At 49.6% G+C, this 18,780-nt stretch overlaps 1 protein-coding gene across 2 annotated transcripts in view; it reads left to right on the top strand.

The window, feature by feature from the left end:
- cdkal1 (CDK5 regulatory subunit associated protein 1-like 1) overlaps positions 1 to 18,293 on the top strand; it is a 374,306-nt gene extending 356,013 nt beyond the window's left edge. For both annotated transcript variants that reach the window (XM_035380803.1, XM_035380794.1), the window contains exon 15: positions 17,626 to 18,293. In XM_035380803.1, the coding sequence (XP_035236694.1) occupies positions 17,626 to 17,781 (156 nt within the window). In that variant the 3' untranslated portion in view covers positions 17,782 to 18,293. The remainder of the gene's footprint in view (positions 1 to 17,625) is intronic.
- Positions 18,294 to 18,780: the final 487 nt, after the last annotated feature.

Below are 18,780 nucleotides of genomic sequence, written 5' to 3'. Positions count from 1 at the left end.
GTAGTGGGGTGGAGGGGGGGGGGGAGCGAAAACCTCGCAGAACTTAAAAGCGTGATGTCACGAGACCTCGGTTTTGCGTGGCTGGGAATGTGGCTGCCTGCCGGTCCCCCCCCTCCCCACCCCACCCCCGTCCTGCAGTGGCAGGGCTGTAAAACCTGATGGAGTGTGAAATTAAAATGTGTATCACATTTCAGAGCATCATTTGATGTCCTTTCCTCCAGTACAAATGTTCCGAGGTGCTCCCCATGAAAAATAACACCGAGCCCCCGATTAACATACTGAAGAAAAATAGTGACAGTTTATCCAGCCGTATAATTTCCAAATTGCTCTCGGAGAACACTCACTCTTCTTTCTCCTTCATAAAAAAAAATAAATAAAATATATATCGGGTTTTGGAAGACTATTAATAATATTTACTTAATCTCATAGCGTTATTTTTACGGCGAGGAAAGGGGACCTCCGTGCTGTGGGAACCGAGCACTGTGTAAGGAATGTGCCAGGAAACGGTGTTCGCTGCTTTCGTTTGTCTGATCACCTGACGAGCGCGCGGCGCTGAGCGGCGTGCGCCTTTTTCATCTTACCGCCGGCTGTCATTTTGGAACCCTCACGGTTAAAGCGAAGGATATATTGGAACTTTCTGGAGGCCTTCAAAGAACGAACGCCGGTGGAAAAAAAAAAAGTGCTCCAGGAGAGATTTGATGGTCTGGAGGTCCTAAATTATAGACTTGGGGGGCCGGTAGTGAAAGTCGTTGAGATGAACGGGCTGCTTTGGTTAATTTACGGGGAGCGAAATTCTGAAGAACGTTTTATACTTATCAGCGAGAATGGCTCGAGAGTGGTACTTTTCCTCGACTTTCTCCCTGCCATTTATGGACAAATTGAGGTTCCTGCCAAAAGCGGTAGTGCTTCTGGTCTGCGGATGCGCAGCGTCTATTGCGCCTCGACCAGGCACTCGAAAACAAAATGAGACGTCGCGTAATTATATACGCGACGTGATATAAACGACACCGATTATATAGCGCGGAGTTCGTTTGCGGATTGTTTTTGCATTATGAAACGTAAAGCCGCCTGAAGCCGTCTGACGCAGAAGATGCTTACCGCCGGAAGTGTCAGAGGATTGTCGTGCGTCTTTTCTCGAAACGCGCGCACATTCCTGTTTGGCCACGCGCTCGGGAAATTGCCTCCGCCGATGTTTCCGCGCTGGTGGAAAACCCGAGCGAAAGCGAGCTCGAGTGAACTGTCTCCGTGTGAGCGGCACTGGATTTATGTACTCCCCTCCGTTTGAGAGATAGATCTTGTGCAGTGCGAAGGCAGTTGACCCGCAGGGGTAGGGAGAGGCAGAGCAGCCGTGCAGCAGCAGGTGGGATGATTTCTGCAGGCGGTGTTCAGCAGTGGCGAGGCATGAGGCAGTACGTGTCCGGCCTGCGTAACTCCCGACAGGGCGAAAGGCCCTAAAAACTGCGCCTCCCTGATGTCTTTTCAGCTCAGCGGTCCGTTCTCTCAGTGTAATTCCACTCAGCCCCCCCCCCCAAACAAAGCCATTTATCAAGATGAGATTTATGTTTTTTTTTTTTTTTTGGTTTTTTTTATAACTCAGATTAGATTTCTGGTAAAATGCTATTACCGCTATTAACCGCGCCTCTACCGCCTCCCATCGCATTAACCTACTATAAATACTCAACCCCTCCGTTCTCGCAAACCCTGCATGAAAGTAACTTATGAAAAGGTACTCAGACGTACCTGTAAGCACTTAACTTTTAAGTGCTTTTTTTTTTTTTTTTTGAACTGCGATAAAACATCTGTCGTGCGTTTGTTTTTTTGTTGTTTTTTTTTTTCTCCCCGGTCCCCGCTGTAAATGTGTTTAGCGTGCATTTGTCTGCCCTTTGTTTTCACGCCGTAATAGGGCGAGCTAATAAAGGAAACATTATCCTTAAGGGCGAAATGTTCCGCGGGAAAGTAACCCTGCCTTCTCATTACGGTCGGTGTCGCGCGCCGCGTATCCCCGTCCCCCGGCTCGCTTTAGCTGTTGCCTTCCGCTGCGAAGGCTCGTATTTGCGCTCGGGGGAACCCGGGGAAGCGCGGAGTTGCTGATCGGAATCGCGCGCGCGGGACGCTGCTCTCGTTCCCTCGTGGAGAAAAATCCAGCCGCGTTAAAAGAAAATATTTTAAAACGGATGATTTGAGTTGTCGTTTGCCGATTTTTTTCAATAACAAACACAAGGTACTTGTGCCCAAATGAAAAGGATAAGCGCTCAATGAAGAAACCCCAACCCCATTGCAAAAAGAAAGTAACATGCCTATGAATATTTATACTGTGGGACTGTACATTATGAATGTATTACACGGCCCATAGCGGCCCCTGAACAGCATTGCCAGCTTCAACAGACCCGTGCCCCATTGATGTGAGCTCCAGGTATTGACAATGCCGATGCTACATACCCTACCACATGGCCCCTAATGGCCACCACAACCCAACGTGTAGATACAAAGGCAGTGCGAGCCAGCATATCACCAGGGTTACCAAGCGGGCACCTCCCTTCACCGGTGTTTCGTCAAGTTAAGCCCCGAGGAAATAATTAGCGGGGGGGGGGGAGAAAACATCGCCAATTTGAGCGTCTTCAAGGTTATTTTGGGGGAGGCGGATGCGTAGTTCGTTCTTTGAAGACGCCTGGTTCCACAGCTCTCATTGTCGCACTTATATAGCGACCGAGGTTGAATCATGTGATTGCGGACGGAAACAGACAGATTAATTTGGAGTGGACCGAAGGGGAAGGGATGGAGCTGTTTGACATGGCGGTAATCAATGGCGTTCATTAAAATAATTTCCTTCTCGGCTTGGCAGCTTTGATTGAATCCAGGGATCTGTTTCTTTGAGCACTCCGTCACATTAATTTATCCCTCGGACGGGATTCCGGATTCGATCAAACCCGGGGGTCACTTGTAATACTTCTCCGTATTTATCTGAGAGGGTTTGGCACTTTTGATTGAATGGCACTTTCCCGTTCGACGGCTTGGCATTCGTTTTAATCCGGAGGTCGCATTATCGTAATAATTTCCCAGACTTGTCTGGAAGTGGTTTCCATTTTGATTGAATAGCACCTCTGTGTGAATTTGATTGAGCCTAGCAGCACGGGGCATTGTGCTTGCTCGAGTCCCGTAGCCAGTCCACGCGACGCCGTCTGTGAAGTACTGTTCACCGGCGTTCATTGAAGCGGTTAATCTGCTCCTGCCACTCTACATCTTTACACAATTTACGTCTTCCAGAACCGATGTGGAACATACATTTCAAATTACGCTATTTTTTCAGTCGTTTATTGACATTACTGTCCTCGCCGGCTATTGCCCCCCGCGTTTTTATTGAACAGAATCCGAAACGACCTTCAGGTTGCCTGGGCTCAGTCAATTAGTAACTGCAGCTAAACTTACGTGAGTGTGAAATTAGGAGCGCACCTATTTTTAGAACGGCCTTTGTAAACACGAGAGATTCGCAGACCCTGTTTGCGCAAGGCTTAAACCAAACGTTCCCATGACAACGTGCGCCGTTTTTTTTTTTGCAGGTAATAACGAAAAATCACCTCAGCCAGCTGCCCAGGGCCTCAAGAGGTGTCGTTCCTTTTTATCACCTCCGCACACCGGCCGCAGTCTTCACTGCGTCCGTGCGTCTGACCTGGCTTGTTCGCACGTTCCGTGAGGGAGCCCCTAACCCTCCGCTCCAACACAGGAGGTTCAGTCAGGCGTTAATTGACGAGCCGCAGTTAAGGCTTGCCGTCGACCGCACGCCACTTCTCGTGACGGAAGCCTTCTGTGAATATAAGACGCGATTAACGGGCGATATTTAGCATCGAAAGCGCCGTTTCGGTTTTTGCTGGCGGAGATTCTCGTTTCCGTCTCTCCTGCGGGGGGGTGGGGGGGGTGCGCTTTCTCGTGTTAGGAGGAGCGGCCTTGCGCTCCACTCCCGGGTGATTGGGCGTAATGCGCGTCCTGCTGTGCCGTGTAAATCCGGGGGCTTTGAGTCATTTGTTTTACCGGAGCAGATCTATATGTTTAATGCGGTTAGCGCCGCAGGACTAGGCCGAGCCGGGGAAGTTAAGACAGGCGGAGATGTTTACCCACTGGGTCCTGGGTTCTGATGACTGCGGAGGAAGGCAGCTCTAAGGCAGAGATGTGATCTTGCACACGCACGCACGCACGTCCTGCGCGACAGGCAAACGCGCACGGCCCCACACACACGAGTGTACAAGTGTGCACGCTCACTCATGTTTGTGCATTTTAGCACTTAGACACACACGTGTGTGCACACGTGTATCGGCATGCTGAGGAGCAACACACACACACAGCACACACACACACACACATACAAATCACACACACATTCACACAGCACACACACACACATACAAATCACACACACACACATATACAACACACACACGCGCACGCACACACACACACACAGACAAAGCACACACGCACAGCACACAAATATACAACACACACACACACACAGCACACGCGCACACACACATGCACACACAAAACCACAAGCACAAACATATATGCAGACGATACAGAGATGAAGGTGCACACACACGATAAAATGACACATGCAGGTTTGTACTCGGACATGCAAACGCACATCCATGCTTGTGCGCACGCATCCTCCCGACACACACACCACCACCCAAATGTGCGTGTGCACAGACGCGTTTACACCCGCACACCCACACACAAACACAGTGTTTTTTTTCCAGGAGGGTCTTTGTATGGACTGTGAGCTGCCAGGTCTCCACTGAAAAGATGCCAGAGTTTTAGAGCTGGTTCAGACAGTCATTATTATTAATAAGTGTTCCTATACAGCGGGGTTTGTGGACAAGTTGTCACACAGTTTCACATTTTGTGGAGGGAATCAAAAATACACCATGCTTATGTGATGCATTATTGAATAAAACAGAACAACGGGAGAAGAAGTATGTTACTTGCCTACAGTATGTTGCTCATGTAGACATTGCACATAGCTCTCTTAAAAGCCTACATAAATTTGGCGGTTTTTCCCCCCCAATGAAAACCGTTTATCTTTTGCTCTGTATTTTGCCTGTTTTTTTATTAAGCGCTTTGCTTCGTAACGTTCAGGGGGGTTTCTTTCCTTTCCTTTCGGATGAAAACGCAGCGCTTTTAAGAACCGCTCCCCGGGTTTTGAGAAAATCGCCCGCCTGCCCTTTTTCTTCCCCCCTGCCTTTCTCCTGGGGGGCTCCGTACCGCGGCCCCCACAGGCCCCTCCGCAAAAAAAAGCGCTTTAGCCATTGTGTGGACCCAGAGAACTCATTACAGCGTCGGTGTTGTGGCGGCGGCCTCCCGAAAGAGAGAGAGAGGCTCGGGCGAGCGCACACGCGTCGTCAAGCGCGTCGCAGGAATAATCAGCGCCTCCCAAACAGCCGAATCTTAAAAAAGATTAAAATAAATAAAGCGGGGCGGGGGACAAAAACAAAAAAAGAAAAGAAAGATGCGTCACCCGGCAGTGACAAATGAAAGACCCCCCCCCCGAATCCTGCCGCGTCAAATAGCTTAGCCCCCCCCCCCCCCCGCCCCCGCCCCCGTGGCGTCCCTCCTCATCATTCATCCCTCTCTGTCTGTTTATTCCTTTTCAAGGTCTTTTCTTGGGCGGCCCGCCGCCGCGCGGTGCCACCTCCCAGCGCCGCCTCCCGCCGCCGCCTCGGAGGCTTCCGGAACACAATGGCGCACGCACGTCACGCGTGTCGACGGCATGCGTCTCCGCGGAAACAGCAGAAAACGCCGTTTAAAAAAAAAAAAAAAAACGCCTCGCCCCGCGCGCCGAATTCGTTCACGCCGCCGCCATCGCCGCCGACGCTTAAATAATTCAGGGGCCGCCTCCCCGAGCACCTGGAACCGGGGGGATTAGGAAACGGCGGAGCGGCTGATTGCTCGCCGCCACGGCGGCGTTTGGGCGTGTTTACCCGCTCCGCCGGCGCGGTGTTGCCGGCCCTTTGCATCATGCGGCGCGCGAGCCCGTCCGATCCTCAGAGACAGGCGGGCGGGCGGGCGGGCGGGCGGGCGGGCGGGCGGGATGGGCGCGGGCTGCCCAGGAGATGGCGGATCGCCCACGTGCAGATGCAGAACCCCCCCAGCTCGCCTGCCTGGCACAGCCCCGTCTCCTCCTCCTGGCTCCGGGGGCCCGCCCCCACGTGTTTGGGGCTTATTTTTTTTAATCTGATTGCTTCCGCTTTTACACCCAAATTTTTATTTTTTTTATTTTTTATTTTTTTTGAACAAAGGTTCTGTGTGACATTCCCGAATGCAATTCTTACGTTTTCTTGCTCTTAAGTTGCGTTATTTGTTTTCGCGCGTGTTTTTGAAATTGTTTGCGAAAAATATTAATTACTGCGTGTTTTTTTTTTTTTTGCTCTCTGCAACAGCAAAACAAACAGCAATTAAATATGAATGGATGGCTAAATTATTTTTGACTGGATAGTGTGTTTCAGCGTCTCGCCAGGCAGTGTGAAAACGCATTTATTCCGCAAAAACAATAATGTTGTTCCCCTACTTGTGTTTAATTAATCCGTTCGCCAAAGTATTTTAGATTTGTTGAGTGCTGTTCTGACCGTCAACGCCAGAGTACGCGTTTTATGCAAATTTCTGGCTCCTTATCAGTATTTTTTTCCCCTTAATACACCAGAACACTATCCCAGCTTTCCATAATTTACAAGCGAATTGAGCATAATTTGCCGTGGAGGTCAGCCAGAGTTTCCCCTATTTTCACCTCTGGGAAGGAAACAGCAGCTCGCGCAACGCTCTGTTGTACGCTAGCGACTGTTGTGAGCGCGGGCCAACGCGCCGAAGTCCAGTCGAGAGCCGTGCGGAGAAGAACATACGATTGTGCGACAGAACGTTTGAATGCGTATTGTTCCACTTCTGTGCGAGTGGTCTGGCTTCAGAGCCCTGCGAGTTCCATCGCGGCCTTGGCTTAAACACGCGCGTGTGTCCCGGTGATCGTTGCTCCTTCCTGAAGCGGGACAGAAATCAGATTTGTAGGTGCCTGGCGTGTACGATCAAGGGCAAGAGAGGAGCTCGCAGGTGGAACGTTTCTCTTCATTTCCCTCTGACAGGGCTTTTTAAGTGGCCGGTAATGACCCGATCCGCTTCGGCCTGCGATGCCTTCGCTCCCTAGCCCGCAGCCGGCTACGCGCCCTCTCCTCCGCCGCATCAATAATGAATCAGGTTTCCGTAGCGCGCCGCGCGAGCGGCCTGTCTGTGTGTATCGTCCCGAGCTCGGTCTAAATGACGCCGACCCAGGCAGAGCTCCAGAGATTACCCCGGCGGGGGGGCGGCAGGTGGGGGAGGGGGGGCTGAATTCATTTCGCAGAGCCCCGGGAGCCCCCCGGTCACGCACCCCCTCTGGCCCCCTGGCCGCCCGGGGACGGGTCCCCGTCACGTCGCCCCCCCCCCCTCGGTCTGTCACCTGCGGGGAAAGGGCAGGCACACAGGGCCCTGGCCCCGTCACGTCGGGCGAAGGAGGAGGAGGAGGAGGAGGAGGAGGAGGAGGAGGAGAGGATCCCGTGGCCGCTAATTGAATGCGCCTGAAAGGAGCCGTCGGGTGGAAATGTCACCGAGACGCGGGGCGGAGGGGGGACGGGACCGGCAGCCTGTCGCCGATCGCCCGGAGGAAGCCCGGAGAGCCGGGCTGAGAGAACGGCGGTGAAATAGTTAGAGGAAGGAGGAGAAGGCGTAATGTGACATGCTGTATTGCATGTACCTGTAATAGGGTCAGGTCTGCTGCTTATCTGGAATTATGTAAATGCTGTTGCATTTATATGTATGTAGAATTTTTTTAAAACAAGTGTTTCTTAATGGTCAGAGTGAATAGACAGAAGAAGAGTTTTCTGGTACAGTCGAATTCATGGTTCCTTCAGTAAACGCGAGTCGTCCAGGTCGCAAGGCAGCTGAGCATCTCCACACCATCACACTACTGCCACCATGTTTGACTGTTAGTGTGATGTTCTTACAGTGAAATGCTGTATTTGCTTGATGCCAGACATACTGTAATGGGACCCGTGTTTTCCAAAAAGTTCCTTTTGATGTGTCCATAGAACATTATCCACGAAGGCTTGGTGAGCATCCAGGTGCTTTTTTGAAAAATGTGACTCATACATTGATATTTCTCTTGGTTAGCAGTGGTTACAGCCTTGCTGATCTCCCATGAATAACATTTTTGCCCAGTTTTTTTTACTTATTGTGGAGACATGGACACTGACCTTTGCTGAGGCTAGAGCTAGGCTCTCCTGGGAAGATTCACCACTGTTCCAAGTGTTCTCCATTTGGAGATAATGGCTCTCAGTGTAGTTTGAGTCCCAGAGCCTTAGAAATAGCCTAGTGACCCTCTCCAGACTGATATTTCAACAACTTTTTTCTCATCTTGTCTGGGATTTCCTTTGATCATGGCATATAGAGTGCTTTAAAAAACTTCACTCTGGTGGTAAGGTTCGATGTGAGTGAGGTTTAGATTCCACAGGGCTGGCTGCAATGAAGCCTGGCTGTGTTCAATCAGCTGAATCTAATTATAAATTAAATTTGGTTAAGTGGTTGATTGAGTAACTAATGGGGCTTTCTCGCAGGGGTGATATGGGTGTTTGATAACTTTCATTAAATAAATGAAATAATTTTTTTAATATGTTTTGTGTTTACTTAGTTTCCCTTTGTCTAGTATTACATTTTGAGATAAAGATCTGAATCTTCTGATCTTTAAAGATCTGAAACCATTCAGTGTGGCAAATAATACAATAATAGAGGAAATCAGGAAGAGGGCAAAACTTTGTCACCGCATTTTTTCAAAGCAATCATTAAGGAAGTAGACAGCTGGATATTAGAATGTTCTCTAATATCCAACGGGAATGGCCTCATTGAGTATCTGCATGCTGTGAATCAGCCCAAGATGGCTGAAATCCTTTTATTTGATTCAGAAGAAGGAAGTCATTTTAAATGGCCGACTTTGTCTCTTTTTCTGAACCCAGGACTTCGGCGGGTGAATGCCGCGCGGTACTCGAAACGCAGGCCGCTACGTAAGCAGCCTCTGTGAAATACTCCGCCGGCTTGTTGTTCCTGAAAGGTTAATGTGCATTAATAAAGCGTAATGTATCCAGTCTGCTGTAATATAAGTGCGGATGGGGGGGGGGGAACCTCACAGGCCTTTACCTCGACCGTAAAGAGAAGCGCTCTTGTGAAAACTGCCCTTTAAACACAGAACATGCCTTATTCTCCCTCGCCAGAGCCCTTTATAGTTTTCGTGGGGGGGGTACTGTTGCATTTTCCCTGCGTTTTGAGATTAGAGAACGGAACATAATTCCTGCCGCTGAAATTTTGTAAAGCTGCCGTACTGGCGCAAATACGAGCTCTGCTATGCCGGAGAGCGCCATCGAATTCCCTTCTATGAAATCTTATTAAACACTGAGAAATTCAGTTGAAGGAGATTGAATTTACAAGGGCTCCCAATTGATTGATGCGTTCGTTTCCTGGAGAGAAGGTACTTGATGCATTCGTTCTGGCAGTAATTTCTCATTATTGATGCGAGCAGCACACCAGTTTCTTAATTTTTTATTTTTTTTGACCCAGATATCTTGTAAGAATAAAAAAGGAGCTGGCCTCCTCTTCCAGATTTAATTCCCTTCGTACCTTGAGCAACATGAAAAATCACCATTTTGCATGAGGGTACAGTTACATTGTCTTCTGATCTCAGAAAAATTAGCGTTAATCTTAATAATTTTGTATGTCTAAACCAAAATGTTTTCCTTAACAAGAAAAGAGTAAGAGAAACCCCTACTACAGAAATCGCCTGTCATTGAGGCCATTTGTACATATGCATGTATAGGTCCACATGCAGATCTTTTTATTCCATGTACAGTATAGCAGCAGTGTGGGTAGCAACACGCTTTCTGTTATGCTTTCCTCCTATGCTGTGCATTCTTGCCTGTGCATGAGTGAGGCAATGTAGCCTTACTGTTTCCCCCATGTGAATGGTCTTTACTGGCTTTCTTTATACAAAGTGTTTCGTATAATTCTTGGCAATAAAAACGAAATCTGTTCAGTGTGTAAACCAATGGTCAGCCTTGTCTCTGTGTGCGCGCGTGCACGGGCGCGTACACACATGCATGCGTACGCGGTGTGTGTGCTTGTGTCAGAGTCTGTGTTTGTCCGTGTGTGTTTGTTTTTATCACATGTATTTGTGCCTGGGTGTGCGCGCGTGTGTGTGTTGTTTGTATATGACTCTGTGTGCATATGCATTGTTTGTGTGCGTATGGCTGGGCGCATATGGCTGTGTGTGCGCGTGTGCGTGTGTGTGTGTGTGTGTGTGTGTGTGTGTATGTGTGTGTGTGTGTGCGTGAGTGCACTGGATTTTGTCCTCCCTGGAGGTATAATTCCTCCACGTTGCCAGAATGTTTTTGGCACCCAACTTTTCTCTAAAGTTGCCTTGAACTATATGAAAGGCCCTCTTTCAATAACACAGACATGTATGATATTCATCTGCCATAAGAATCAAGTTTGTCTGTAATTGGTATCTGCAAATGGTTCAGCTTTCTGGTGGTCATAGTCCAGTCGTCAATGAATATTTATTGAAATTCAACACGCTCTGCCACATAGTTGAGCATGTCATCGTACTCGAACACCATGCAGTGGGAAAATGCTTCAACTATAATACCATCAATTGATTGTTGTGTTGCCAGGTACTCATTATGTCATGACACTCTCATGCAATTATGTTTCCCCTTTGATCAAGGGAAACCATGCGCTGCAGTCCATATGTGCATGTGGTACTATTTTGTGTTCTTTTTCTCTTTCAAAGGAACGGCCCTGCCTGTGAGCTAACTGATATGTGGATGTGGACGTATTTTCAAAGTACACAGAAAACATGTGTTCTTGTAATATCTGATCCGTAACCCTAAGAAATGTTGAGGTGTGTGTACATTGGATGAACTGCTCGCAATGAGACCGAAACAGGCTTCTATTCTGTACGTGAGTGTCTTAAACCAGGGATGGGAAATTCTGGTCTTGGAAGGCCAGTGTGTATGCAGTTCTTTTGTTTCCACCAATTACCTTTTTTGCTAGATGAGCTAATTGGCTGCGTATACCAACACTGGTTCACTCGTGGATTAGATGATGGTAAAACTTTTCATATAGGGACACAAGAGCAGTCTTAGGCTGCCATTTTGTGCTTATCAAAAAATGTAGCTAAAATGTCAGATGGTGCAAGTGTAAGACCTAATAAAGTCATTAAAGCCATAAGTTGGCATGGAAACCAGGAACAGACATGGCCCTCACTGCGCACCTGTGCTCTAAACCTTGCCTAGCACGTTCCATGATGTTCAAATGGCCAGGATTTATGCGCGTGACTCAACGTCCCCTCACCTTTCTGTCAGAAGCGCACCTGGGAATTCATTTAGAAAAACACAAAAAAGACTTCCTGCTCTCGCTGAAACTAAATCAATTTGTTTCCACCCCCAAACGAAACTACAGTGAAACCGGTATGGCAAGCAAGCAGTGGAACTCTTACCTACTCGAGGATTAACACTGCGTTTGTAAAGCGATTAACACAGCGTATGTACGGGAGAGTGATTAACACTGTGTATGTGCTGATAAACGATTAGCACTGCATATGTGCAGGTTAGCGATTTACACAGTGCATATACGGTAAAGCGATTAACACAGCGTATGTACGGGAGAGTGATTAACACTGTATGTGCTGATAAACGATTAGCACTGCATATGTGCAGGTTAGCGATTTACACAGTGCATATACGGTAAAGCGATTAACACAGCGTATGTACGGGAGAGTGATTAACACTGTGTATGTGCTGATAAACGATTAGCACTGCATATGTGCAGGTTAGCGATTTACACAGTGCATATACGGTAAAGCGATTAACACAGCGTATGTACGGGAGAGTGATTAACACTGTGTATGTGCTGATAAACGATTAGCACTGCATATGTGCAGGTTAGCGATTTACACAGTGCATATACGGTAAAGCGATTAACACTGCGTATGTACGGGTGAGTGATTAACACTACGTATGTACGGGTGACCGATTGGCACAGCATATGTGAGGGTGAGCGATTAACACTGCATCTGTATCTGCAATTAACACTATGTACATAAGAGGGATTAACACAGTGTGTGTACAAGAGAGTGATTAACACTTCGTATGTAGGGGAGAATGATTAACACGTCATATGTAAGGGAGAGCGATTAACACTGCGTATGTAGGGGAGAATGATTAACACGTCATATGTAAGGGAGAGCGATTAACACTGCGTATGCAGGGGAAAGCGATTAATACTGCGTATGCAGGGGAAAGCGATTAACACTCCGTATGTATGGGAGAGCGATTAACACGGCATATGTAAGGGAGAGCGATTAACACTGCGTATGCAGGGGAAAGCGATTAACACTGCGTATGTAGGGGAAAGCAATTAACACTGCGTATGTATGGGAGAGCGATTAACACGGCATATGTAAGGGAGAGCAATTAACACTGCGTATGTAGGGGAAGCGATTAACACTGCGTATGTATGGGAGAGCGATTAACATGGCATATGTAAGGGAGAGTGATTAACACTGCGTATGTAAGGGAGAGTGATTAACACGGCAAATGTAAGGGAGAGCGATTAACATTGCGTATGTAGGACAGAGCGATTAACACGGGATATGTAGGAGAGAGCGATTAACACTGCGTATGTAGGAGAGAGCGATTAACACGGGATACGTAAGGGAGAGCGATTAACACTGCGTATGTAGGAGAGAGCGATTAACACTGCGTATGTAGGAGAGAGCGATTAACATGGGATACGTAAGGGAGAGCGATTAACACTGCGTATGTAGGAGAGAGCGATTAACACGGGATACGTAAGGGAGAGCGATTAACACTGCACATGTAGGAGAGAGTGATTACCACGGGATACGTAAGGGAGAGCGATTAACACTGCACATGTAGGAGAGAGTGATGAACACGGGATACGTAAGGGAGAGCGATTAACACTGCACATGTAGGAGAGAGTGATTAACACGGGATACGTAAGGGAGAGCGATTAACACTGCACATGTAGGAGAGAGTGATTAACACGGGATACGTAAGGGAGAGCGATTAACACTGCACATGTAGGAGAGAGTGGGCTACTGCTGTGTCAGGAGCGTAGACCTGGCATTCTTCAGCGATTAAGCCCTGGTCTGGCAGCTCTGGCGATGGAGCGCGGGGCTCGGCGGGTCCAGATATCGTCAGGGCCTGATTTGATTTGAGTGTGCCTCTGTCTCGGGGTTAGCCCACGCCTGAGAGCAGCACAGACAGGGGTCAATGAAGTATCACCCTGCAGTCCCCCCCTCATCCGTCAAGAGCACCTCCGAAAATCCACCCCGTCAGGCGGGGGGCACGCACTGGACCCAACAGTCTGAGAGCAGCACCAGTCAAACCCGCCCCCGTCAGTCACCATGACCACGCCCCTCCGTCACCTGGAGTCCACCCCTCAGACAACGCTCCCCGCATCCTTTCTGCTATCTGGACTCCGCCCAAGGACTTTACTCCCCGCCCTGTCAGTCACCCAAACTCCACCCCCTGTGACGCTCTCTTTGGTCCCTGTTCAGCGGAACGTTCGCCCCCCCACCCCCAACCCCGATGTAAAATGGAGTTGCCACATGCCGTCAGGCCACTCCTACCAGTGTACCAAAACAAATGAATATAGTGGCACTCAGGAGTTAAACCAGCAGACACACGTTTTCTGCTTTGCCATCAGCATGGCGGCCAGTGCACCCGAGCTGACTGGCATTTCCGTACGGGAAGTGCAACACTGAGGAGAAACCTTCTCCTAAATCCGGAGTATTTCTCTCTGCTTTCCCGTGGTTGCGCACGGATGCCTGCTGCTGTCATATTTGATGGAACTTGAGGCACTGCCTCAGACTCCCGACACCTGCCTCGCCATCAGCGAGCAAGCTCTGGCTCAAAGGACCGAGGGAGATGACCAAATGCCCCGCGACTCGGAGACAGCGGGTTCCGGTCCCAGACTGAGCGCTGCTGCAGTCCCCTGAGCCAGGTACTCAGCCTGAGTCCTTTCAGTCCATATCCAGCGGCGGCATTAATGGACGCTGTGTTAAAGTTCACGCTGAGCGGCACTGCTAAGAGAACAAATAAACACGTCCGCTCGGCTGAGTAAAGAAATGTTTTGAAGTGTCTGTTTTTCACGCAGAAATGGGATTTGCTGGCTTGTGCTCTGACTCTGACTGACTTGGAATGCGGAGCGTGTTGCGTTGTGCGCGTTATGCGTTTCCGCTGTTAATTCGGCGAAGCCGGGGCGGCTGTCCCCCCCGCGCTTCGAGCTCTCTTCACTCCGGTAACCGGATGCCGCCCGGCAACAGCGCGGCGTGGGGGAACGCAGAGCAGTCAGTGACATACGGAGTCCCTGCTGCTCTGAGATAGGAGCCCGCATTCACAGGGTGTCGTCTGTCCCAAGGGGGTGCAGCCTAGCCCAACTGGCTTTTCATACGGGGCTGGGGTAGGTGTGCGTGGGCGGAGACGCGTCGCCTTTCAAGAGTCGGCCCCTCCCACTGCCCTCCCCCCCCACCCCCCCCTGGTTCGCCGCGCTGCGCAGCTGACGTGACCGGACCTCGGCTCCTCTCCGGCGACGCCCGCTGCCGCACGCGCTCTTTTGTGCGGCCGTGAACAAGCGGCCCGGACGCCTGACGGATGCTTCGGGTAGGAAGCAGAGTCCCACTGTGACGATTAAGGTGTTCGTGCGTCACGGCAACGGGACCTCACAGAGACGCGAAGTGCGTGTCGCAACGTGCGTGTGGGGTCTGCGTTGGCGGTGGGCGGGACTGGCACATTTACATCACAGAATAGTGATGTTGATCAAAGTGTATTGTCCCTGTCAAATAAATAAATAAAATCGGCTGCCAGCCGTCCGCATCATCAGTTTGTGCCCCTATATCCATTTTCTGACGTTGCTCTCAGTGACTAAAATGGCTGTCTGTTTAGATGTGTTCAAGTAAATGTTTAAATATTACCCCCCCCCCCCCCCCCCCCGCTCCCCTTCCTCACCCCCCAGGCTTATCCCACTCTCTCAGAGTTTTGCATCTTTGTTTCCAGGTTTCCAGGCACAATGAGACAGGCTGCAGCGAGCGGCTTTTTGATTTGAGCGATCAAGACAAGTGTTCCCAAACAGACAGTTCTCTCCGACATGCATGGCAGTGAGGGGGGTGTGCGGGGGTGGGGGTGGGGGGGGTGTCGGGACCCTCCGAGCTATATCACTTACACCAGACGCAGATGGGTAGAGAGTCTGAGGGGGTGGAGGAGTGGGGGGGGGTTGGTGGGAATAAAAGGCGTTAGGCATGAAAGAGCCAGTGTGGCTTAGGGAAGGGAACAAGCTAAAAAAAGAAAGGAAAGGAGGAGAGAGAGAAAAAAAAAAGAACTCAGGACGAGCGCAACTTGGAAAGGGAGGAATCCGTAAAGTCTTCAAAGTGGCTCAGAGATGAAGGGGAGATCTTTCCATCAGCGCGCGCGCACACGCCAGGGCCCCCGAAATTGAAAGTTCCCCGTGGCTATCGAGCGCCATCCATCCATCCATCCATCCATCCATCCATCCGGGTGTCTAAAGGTTGGTTAAACCGGGTCCCCGGCGTCTGGCGGTAACGGTCTTTGATGGTGCATAGGCCCCCCCGCCCCCCCCATGTGACGTCCCCGTGGCGGGAACCGCCGTTCCCTTTGTAAAAACGCGGGAGGCGCTCCGACGGCGGCGGCGTGGCGGCCTGGCGGGCGGGCCGCCTGGCGCGATGCAGGTAATGCAAATGCAGACAAACTGCCGATATCAAAAGACCAAGCCCTGCCATGCGTGTCTGCCTCCCCCCGCAAAGTGGGAAATTGCAATTACCATCATTGCGGCCCTGAAATATTGAACTCATAAAATGGTCATTCAGATTGATCTCCCCTACTTAATGCAAGGGTTTCTCCCCCCTATAAATGAACACATTATGGGGTGGGCTATCTGTTCGGTCCTGTTGAGAGACATCTCTCTATTACTGTCTCCTTTATGAATGAAGCTTTAATGCGCCAACGCATTAGGAGCGACCGGGGCTCCCATTATGGCAATTTCATCCTCGGGAAGACTGCCATATAATGTAGTCTTTAATCTCTGATACTTTCAAACTTTAAATGCGCTCTATCATTTATGTGTCAGCGAAGTAACGATGAGTGATCGCTTGCCCTTTAGCCCTCGGGCGGCCTCCGAACGTCGTCGCTAACTCGCCCCCCCCCCCCCCCCCCCCCCCCCTTCCGCGCGCGATCTCCTCGGAGAACGTCGGCGGGTTTACCGCGGGCGGAGTCGGCGGCGCGGGTGGAGGGAGCCGGACGTCGGCGTGTTTTACGACCGCGCTTTGCCGTGAGCCCGCGTTAGCCGAGGGCTTCCTCTCCCGTCCAGCCGTCAAACCTGAGAAGGTGATCCGAGCTCCCAGCGGACGCCTCACCGGGCGGCGGCAGTGGGACTCTGGGTGATCTTCCCACGTTTTTACCTGGGCTGAGCGTTAGGGACCCCGGAAGCAGGCTGGCCCAGCAGTTCCCGCCACCCCTCTGTCTGTTCTTACCCCACTTCCCGATCCCAAGAGCCTTGGACCGCCCAAGTGCTTTCATCATCCCCCTGTACCTCCATCTTGGAAACGAGGGTACGAGGTTCTTGCGGTGCCTGGCGGTGTTGTTATTCGTTTGCAGTTTGCCGCAGTTTGTCACGTTTGGTGACACGGTTTTCTTATTCTTGAGCCAAGGGCCCTCACTTCACTTACCAGTCTGGATGGTTTGTAGAGACCATAACCTTTGTTGTCTATCTGTCAATTTATCATCCTTCTGTTTCTCTATGTTCTTACTGTCCGTTTATCTGTATGTCTGTCTGTCTGTTTATCTGTTTTATCATCTTTCTTTTTATTTATATGTCTGCCTGCCTGTTCATTTCTGAATAGATATGCGGTCTCTTCTCTCAAATTATTTATGTTTATACGCTAACCTGCAAAACAACATTTGGCCCACAGGCACAACGTCTAATTTTCAGGAACACACTGCATATAACGCCTGTGTGATGTTTTTCCTGCGTTGTTATTATTCAATGTAATTTGCCTAATGTGCTGCAGGTCCAAAATAAAGGTGTTGTTAACAGGTCCTTGCTCTGAGTAACCTGACAGATTGGCAGGTTAACAAGAGCAGAAAGGGTATTTTTTAAAGTTTATTTTTAGTTGTATTGGGAAGTAGGAGTGTACACGCAGGTTCTCCCTGGTTCTCGTGGTTTCATTCTGGTGCATTGCAGTGAAAAATATTAACTTGAAAAGGTCTGGAGCCGAATTCCTTCATTGCAAGACAGACAACCAGGTCTTCAGGATTTCTTTGAGTAGGTACTGACATTTTACTTTGTTTAATCATTTGGCAAATGTCAGGGCACCGCCATTTGGGCAGGTAAGGTCATTCTGTTTGGATATTCCCGCTCGCTAACCAGTGTTGCAGACTGAAGCCAGGGTGTGGCCTCAACCCTGGTTAATTCCAACTGCGATTCGTAGTTTAGTTCTCAGTTTCCGCCATTTTGTCTCCCCTGCAGGAGTTTGGGGCGCCTCTTCAAAATGGCGTGCATGTGGGCCCGCCCCTGAGCACGAGCCAGCCGTGGAGACTGGACAGAGAGGCGCTGAAAATGCTGTCCGTGGGACTGATCTTGCTCTCCCTCATCGTGGCGTTCGCCGTGGAGAAGCTCCAGTGAGCCCAGGAGCGGGAGAGGCTCATCCAGTCGCTGTGTGAGCGTCAAGGGCCGGAGGAAGACCCTGCCAGAACCAACAAGTCAAGGATCCTTAGGACACTGTTGCAGAGATTTACATCGAACGTGTGATTGTCAAGTATTTATTTTTCAATGGCAATGTTGTAAAGATTAGGGGAATATCTATATTTTGGTAATGAATACGCATCTTAATTCCCTCCCCTGCATCAGTCGCACTCCGTATGTTTATTGCAAAGAATGGATACTCTCCCAAGTTTTAAAATTAGTTTTAAAAGTCACACTATTATCACACTTTTATAGCTGAGATTTACATTGGATTATGTTTCGTTTTTTTTTTTGTTCTTTTTTTTTTCTTCCCTTCCCCCAGTTGTGCTTGGTTTTCGGAACAAGGTGTCTCATTATCTGCCCTGGACAGCAACTGAATTTTATTTTATTTTATTTTTTTGCTCATGCGCTCAACATAAAGAAACCATAATAAACCAAACTGCAGCAATCTTTATCTTCTCCTGGGTAATATTTGTGGAATGCTCTTCGTGCGGTGTATGGATTTTGTCTCTGATTGGAAGTGCGCTGTGTGTGCCTCGCGCCTCATTTTGTCCGTACGGGAGCGGGTCCTCTGAGTGAATAATTTATGTGCCAATCTGCGTGGTGCCGTGTGTCAGGGTGTTGATATATACACCTGGATATACGTTCTGGGTGGGGGGGGGGGGGGGGGGGGGGCGTATGCCTGGTTATGTTTTCTAGCATATTAAGTTTCATGGAAACGGCATACCTGTGTCGACGGAATGTGCGGCATCGACCATTGTTTTTTATTCCTGGTCGTTCCGAGACCCCTACGAGATGACAACCCCAGTTAATTCAATTTTCTTTACATTCCTGTCTCCGGTGCTGTGTGAATTGCACGGAGATGCTTTTCCTGTGAAGGAACGGTGTGTATTTTGTTTCACGCGAGGCCCAAGTTATTCCTCTGTTACCCTCCCTGTT

This window comes from Anguilla anguilla, chromosome 1 (assembly GCF_013347855.1).
Source record: "Anguilla anguilla isolate fAngAng1 chromosome 1, fAngAng1.pri, whole genome shotgun sequence".
NCBI classification, from domain to species: Eukaryota; Metazoa; Chordata; class Actinopteri; order Anguilliformes; family Anguillidae; genus Anguilla; species Anguilla anguilla.
Note: the sequence above shows the minus strand (reverse complement) of the source record. Positions and strands in the feature narration are given on the sequence as shown.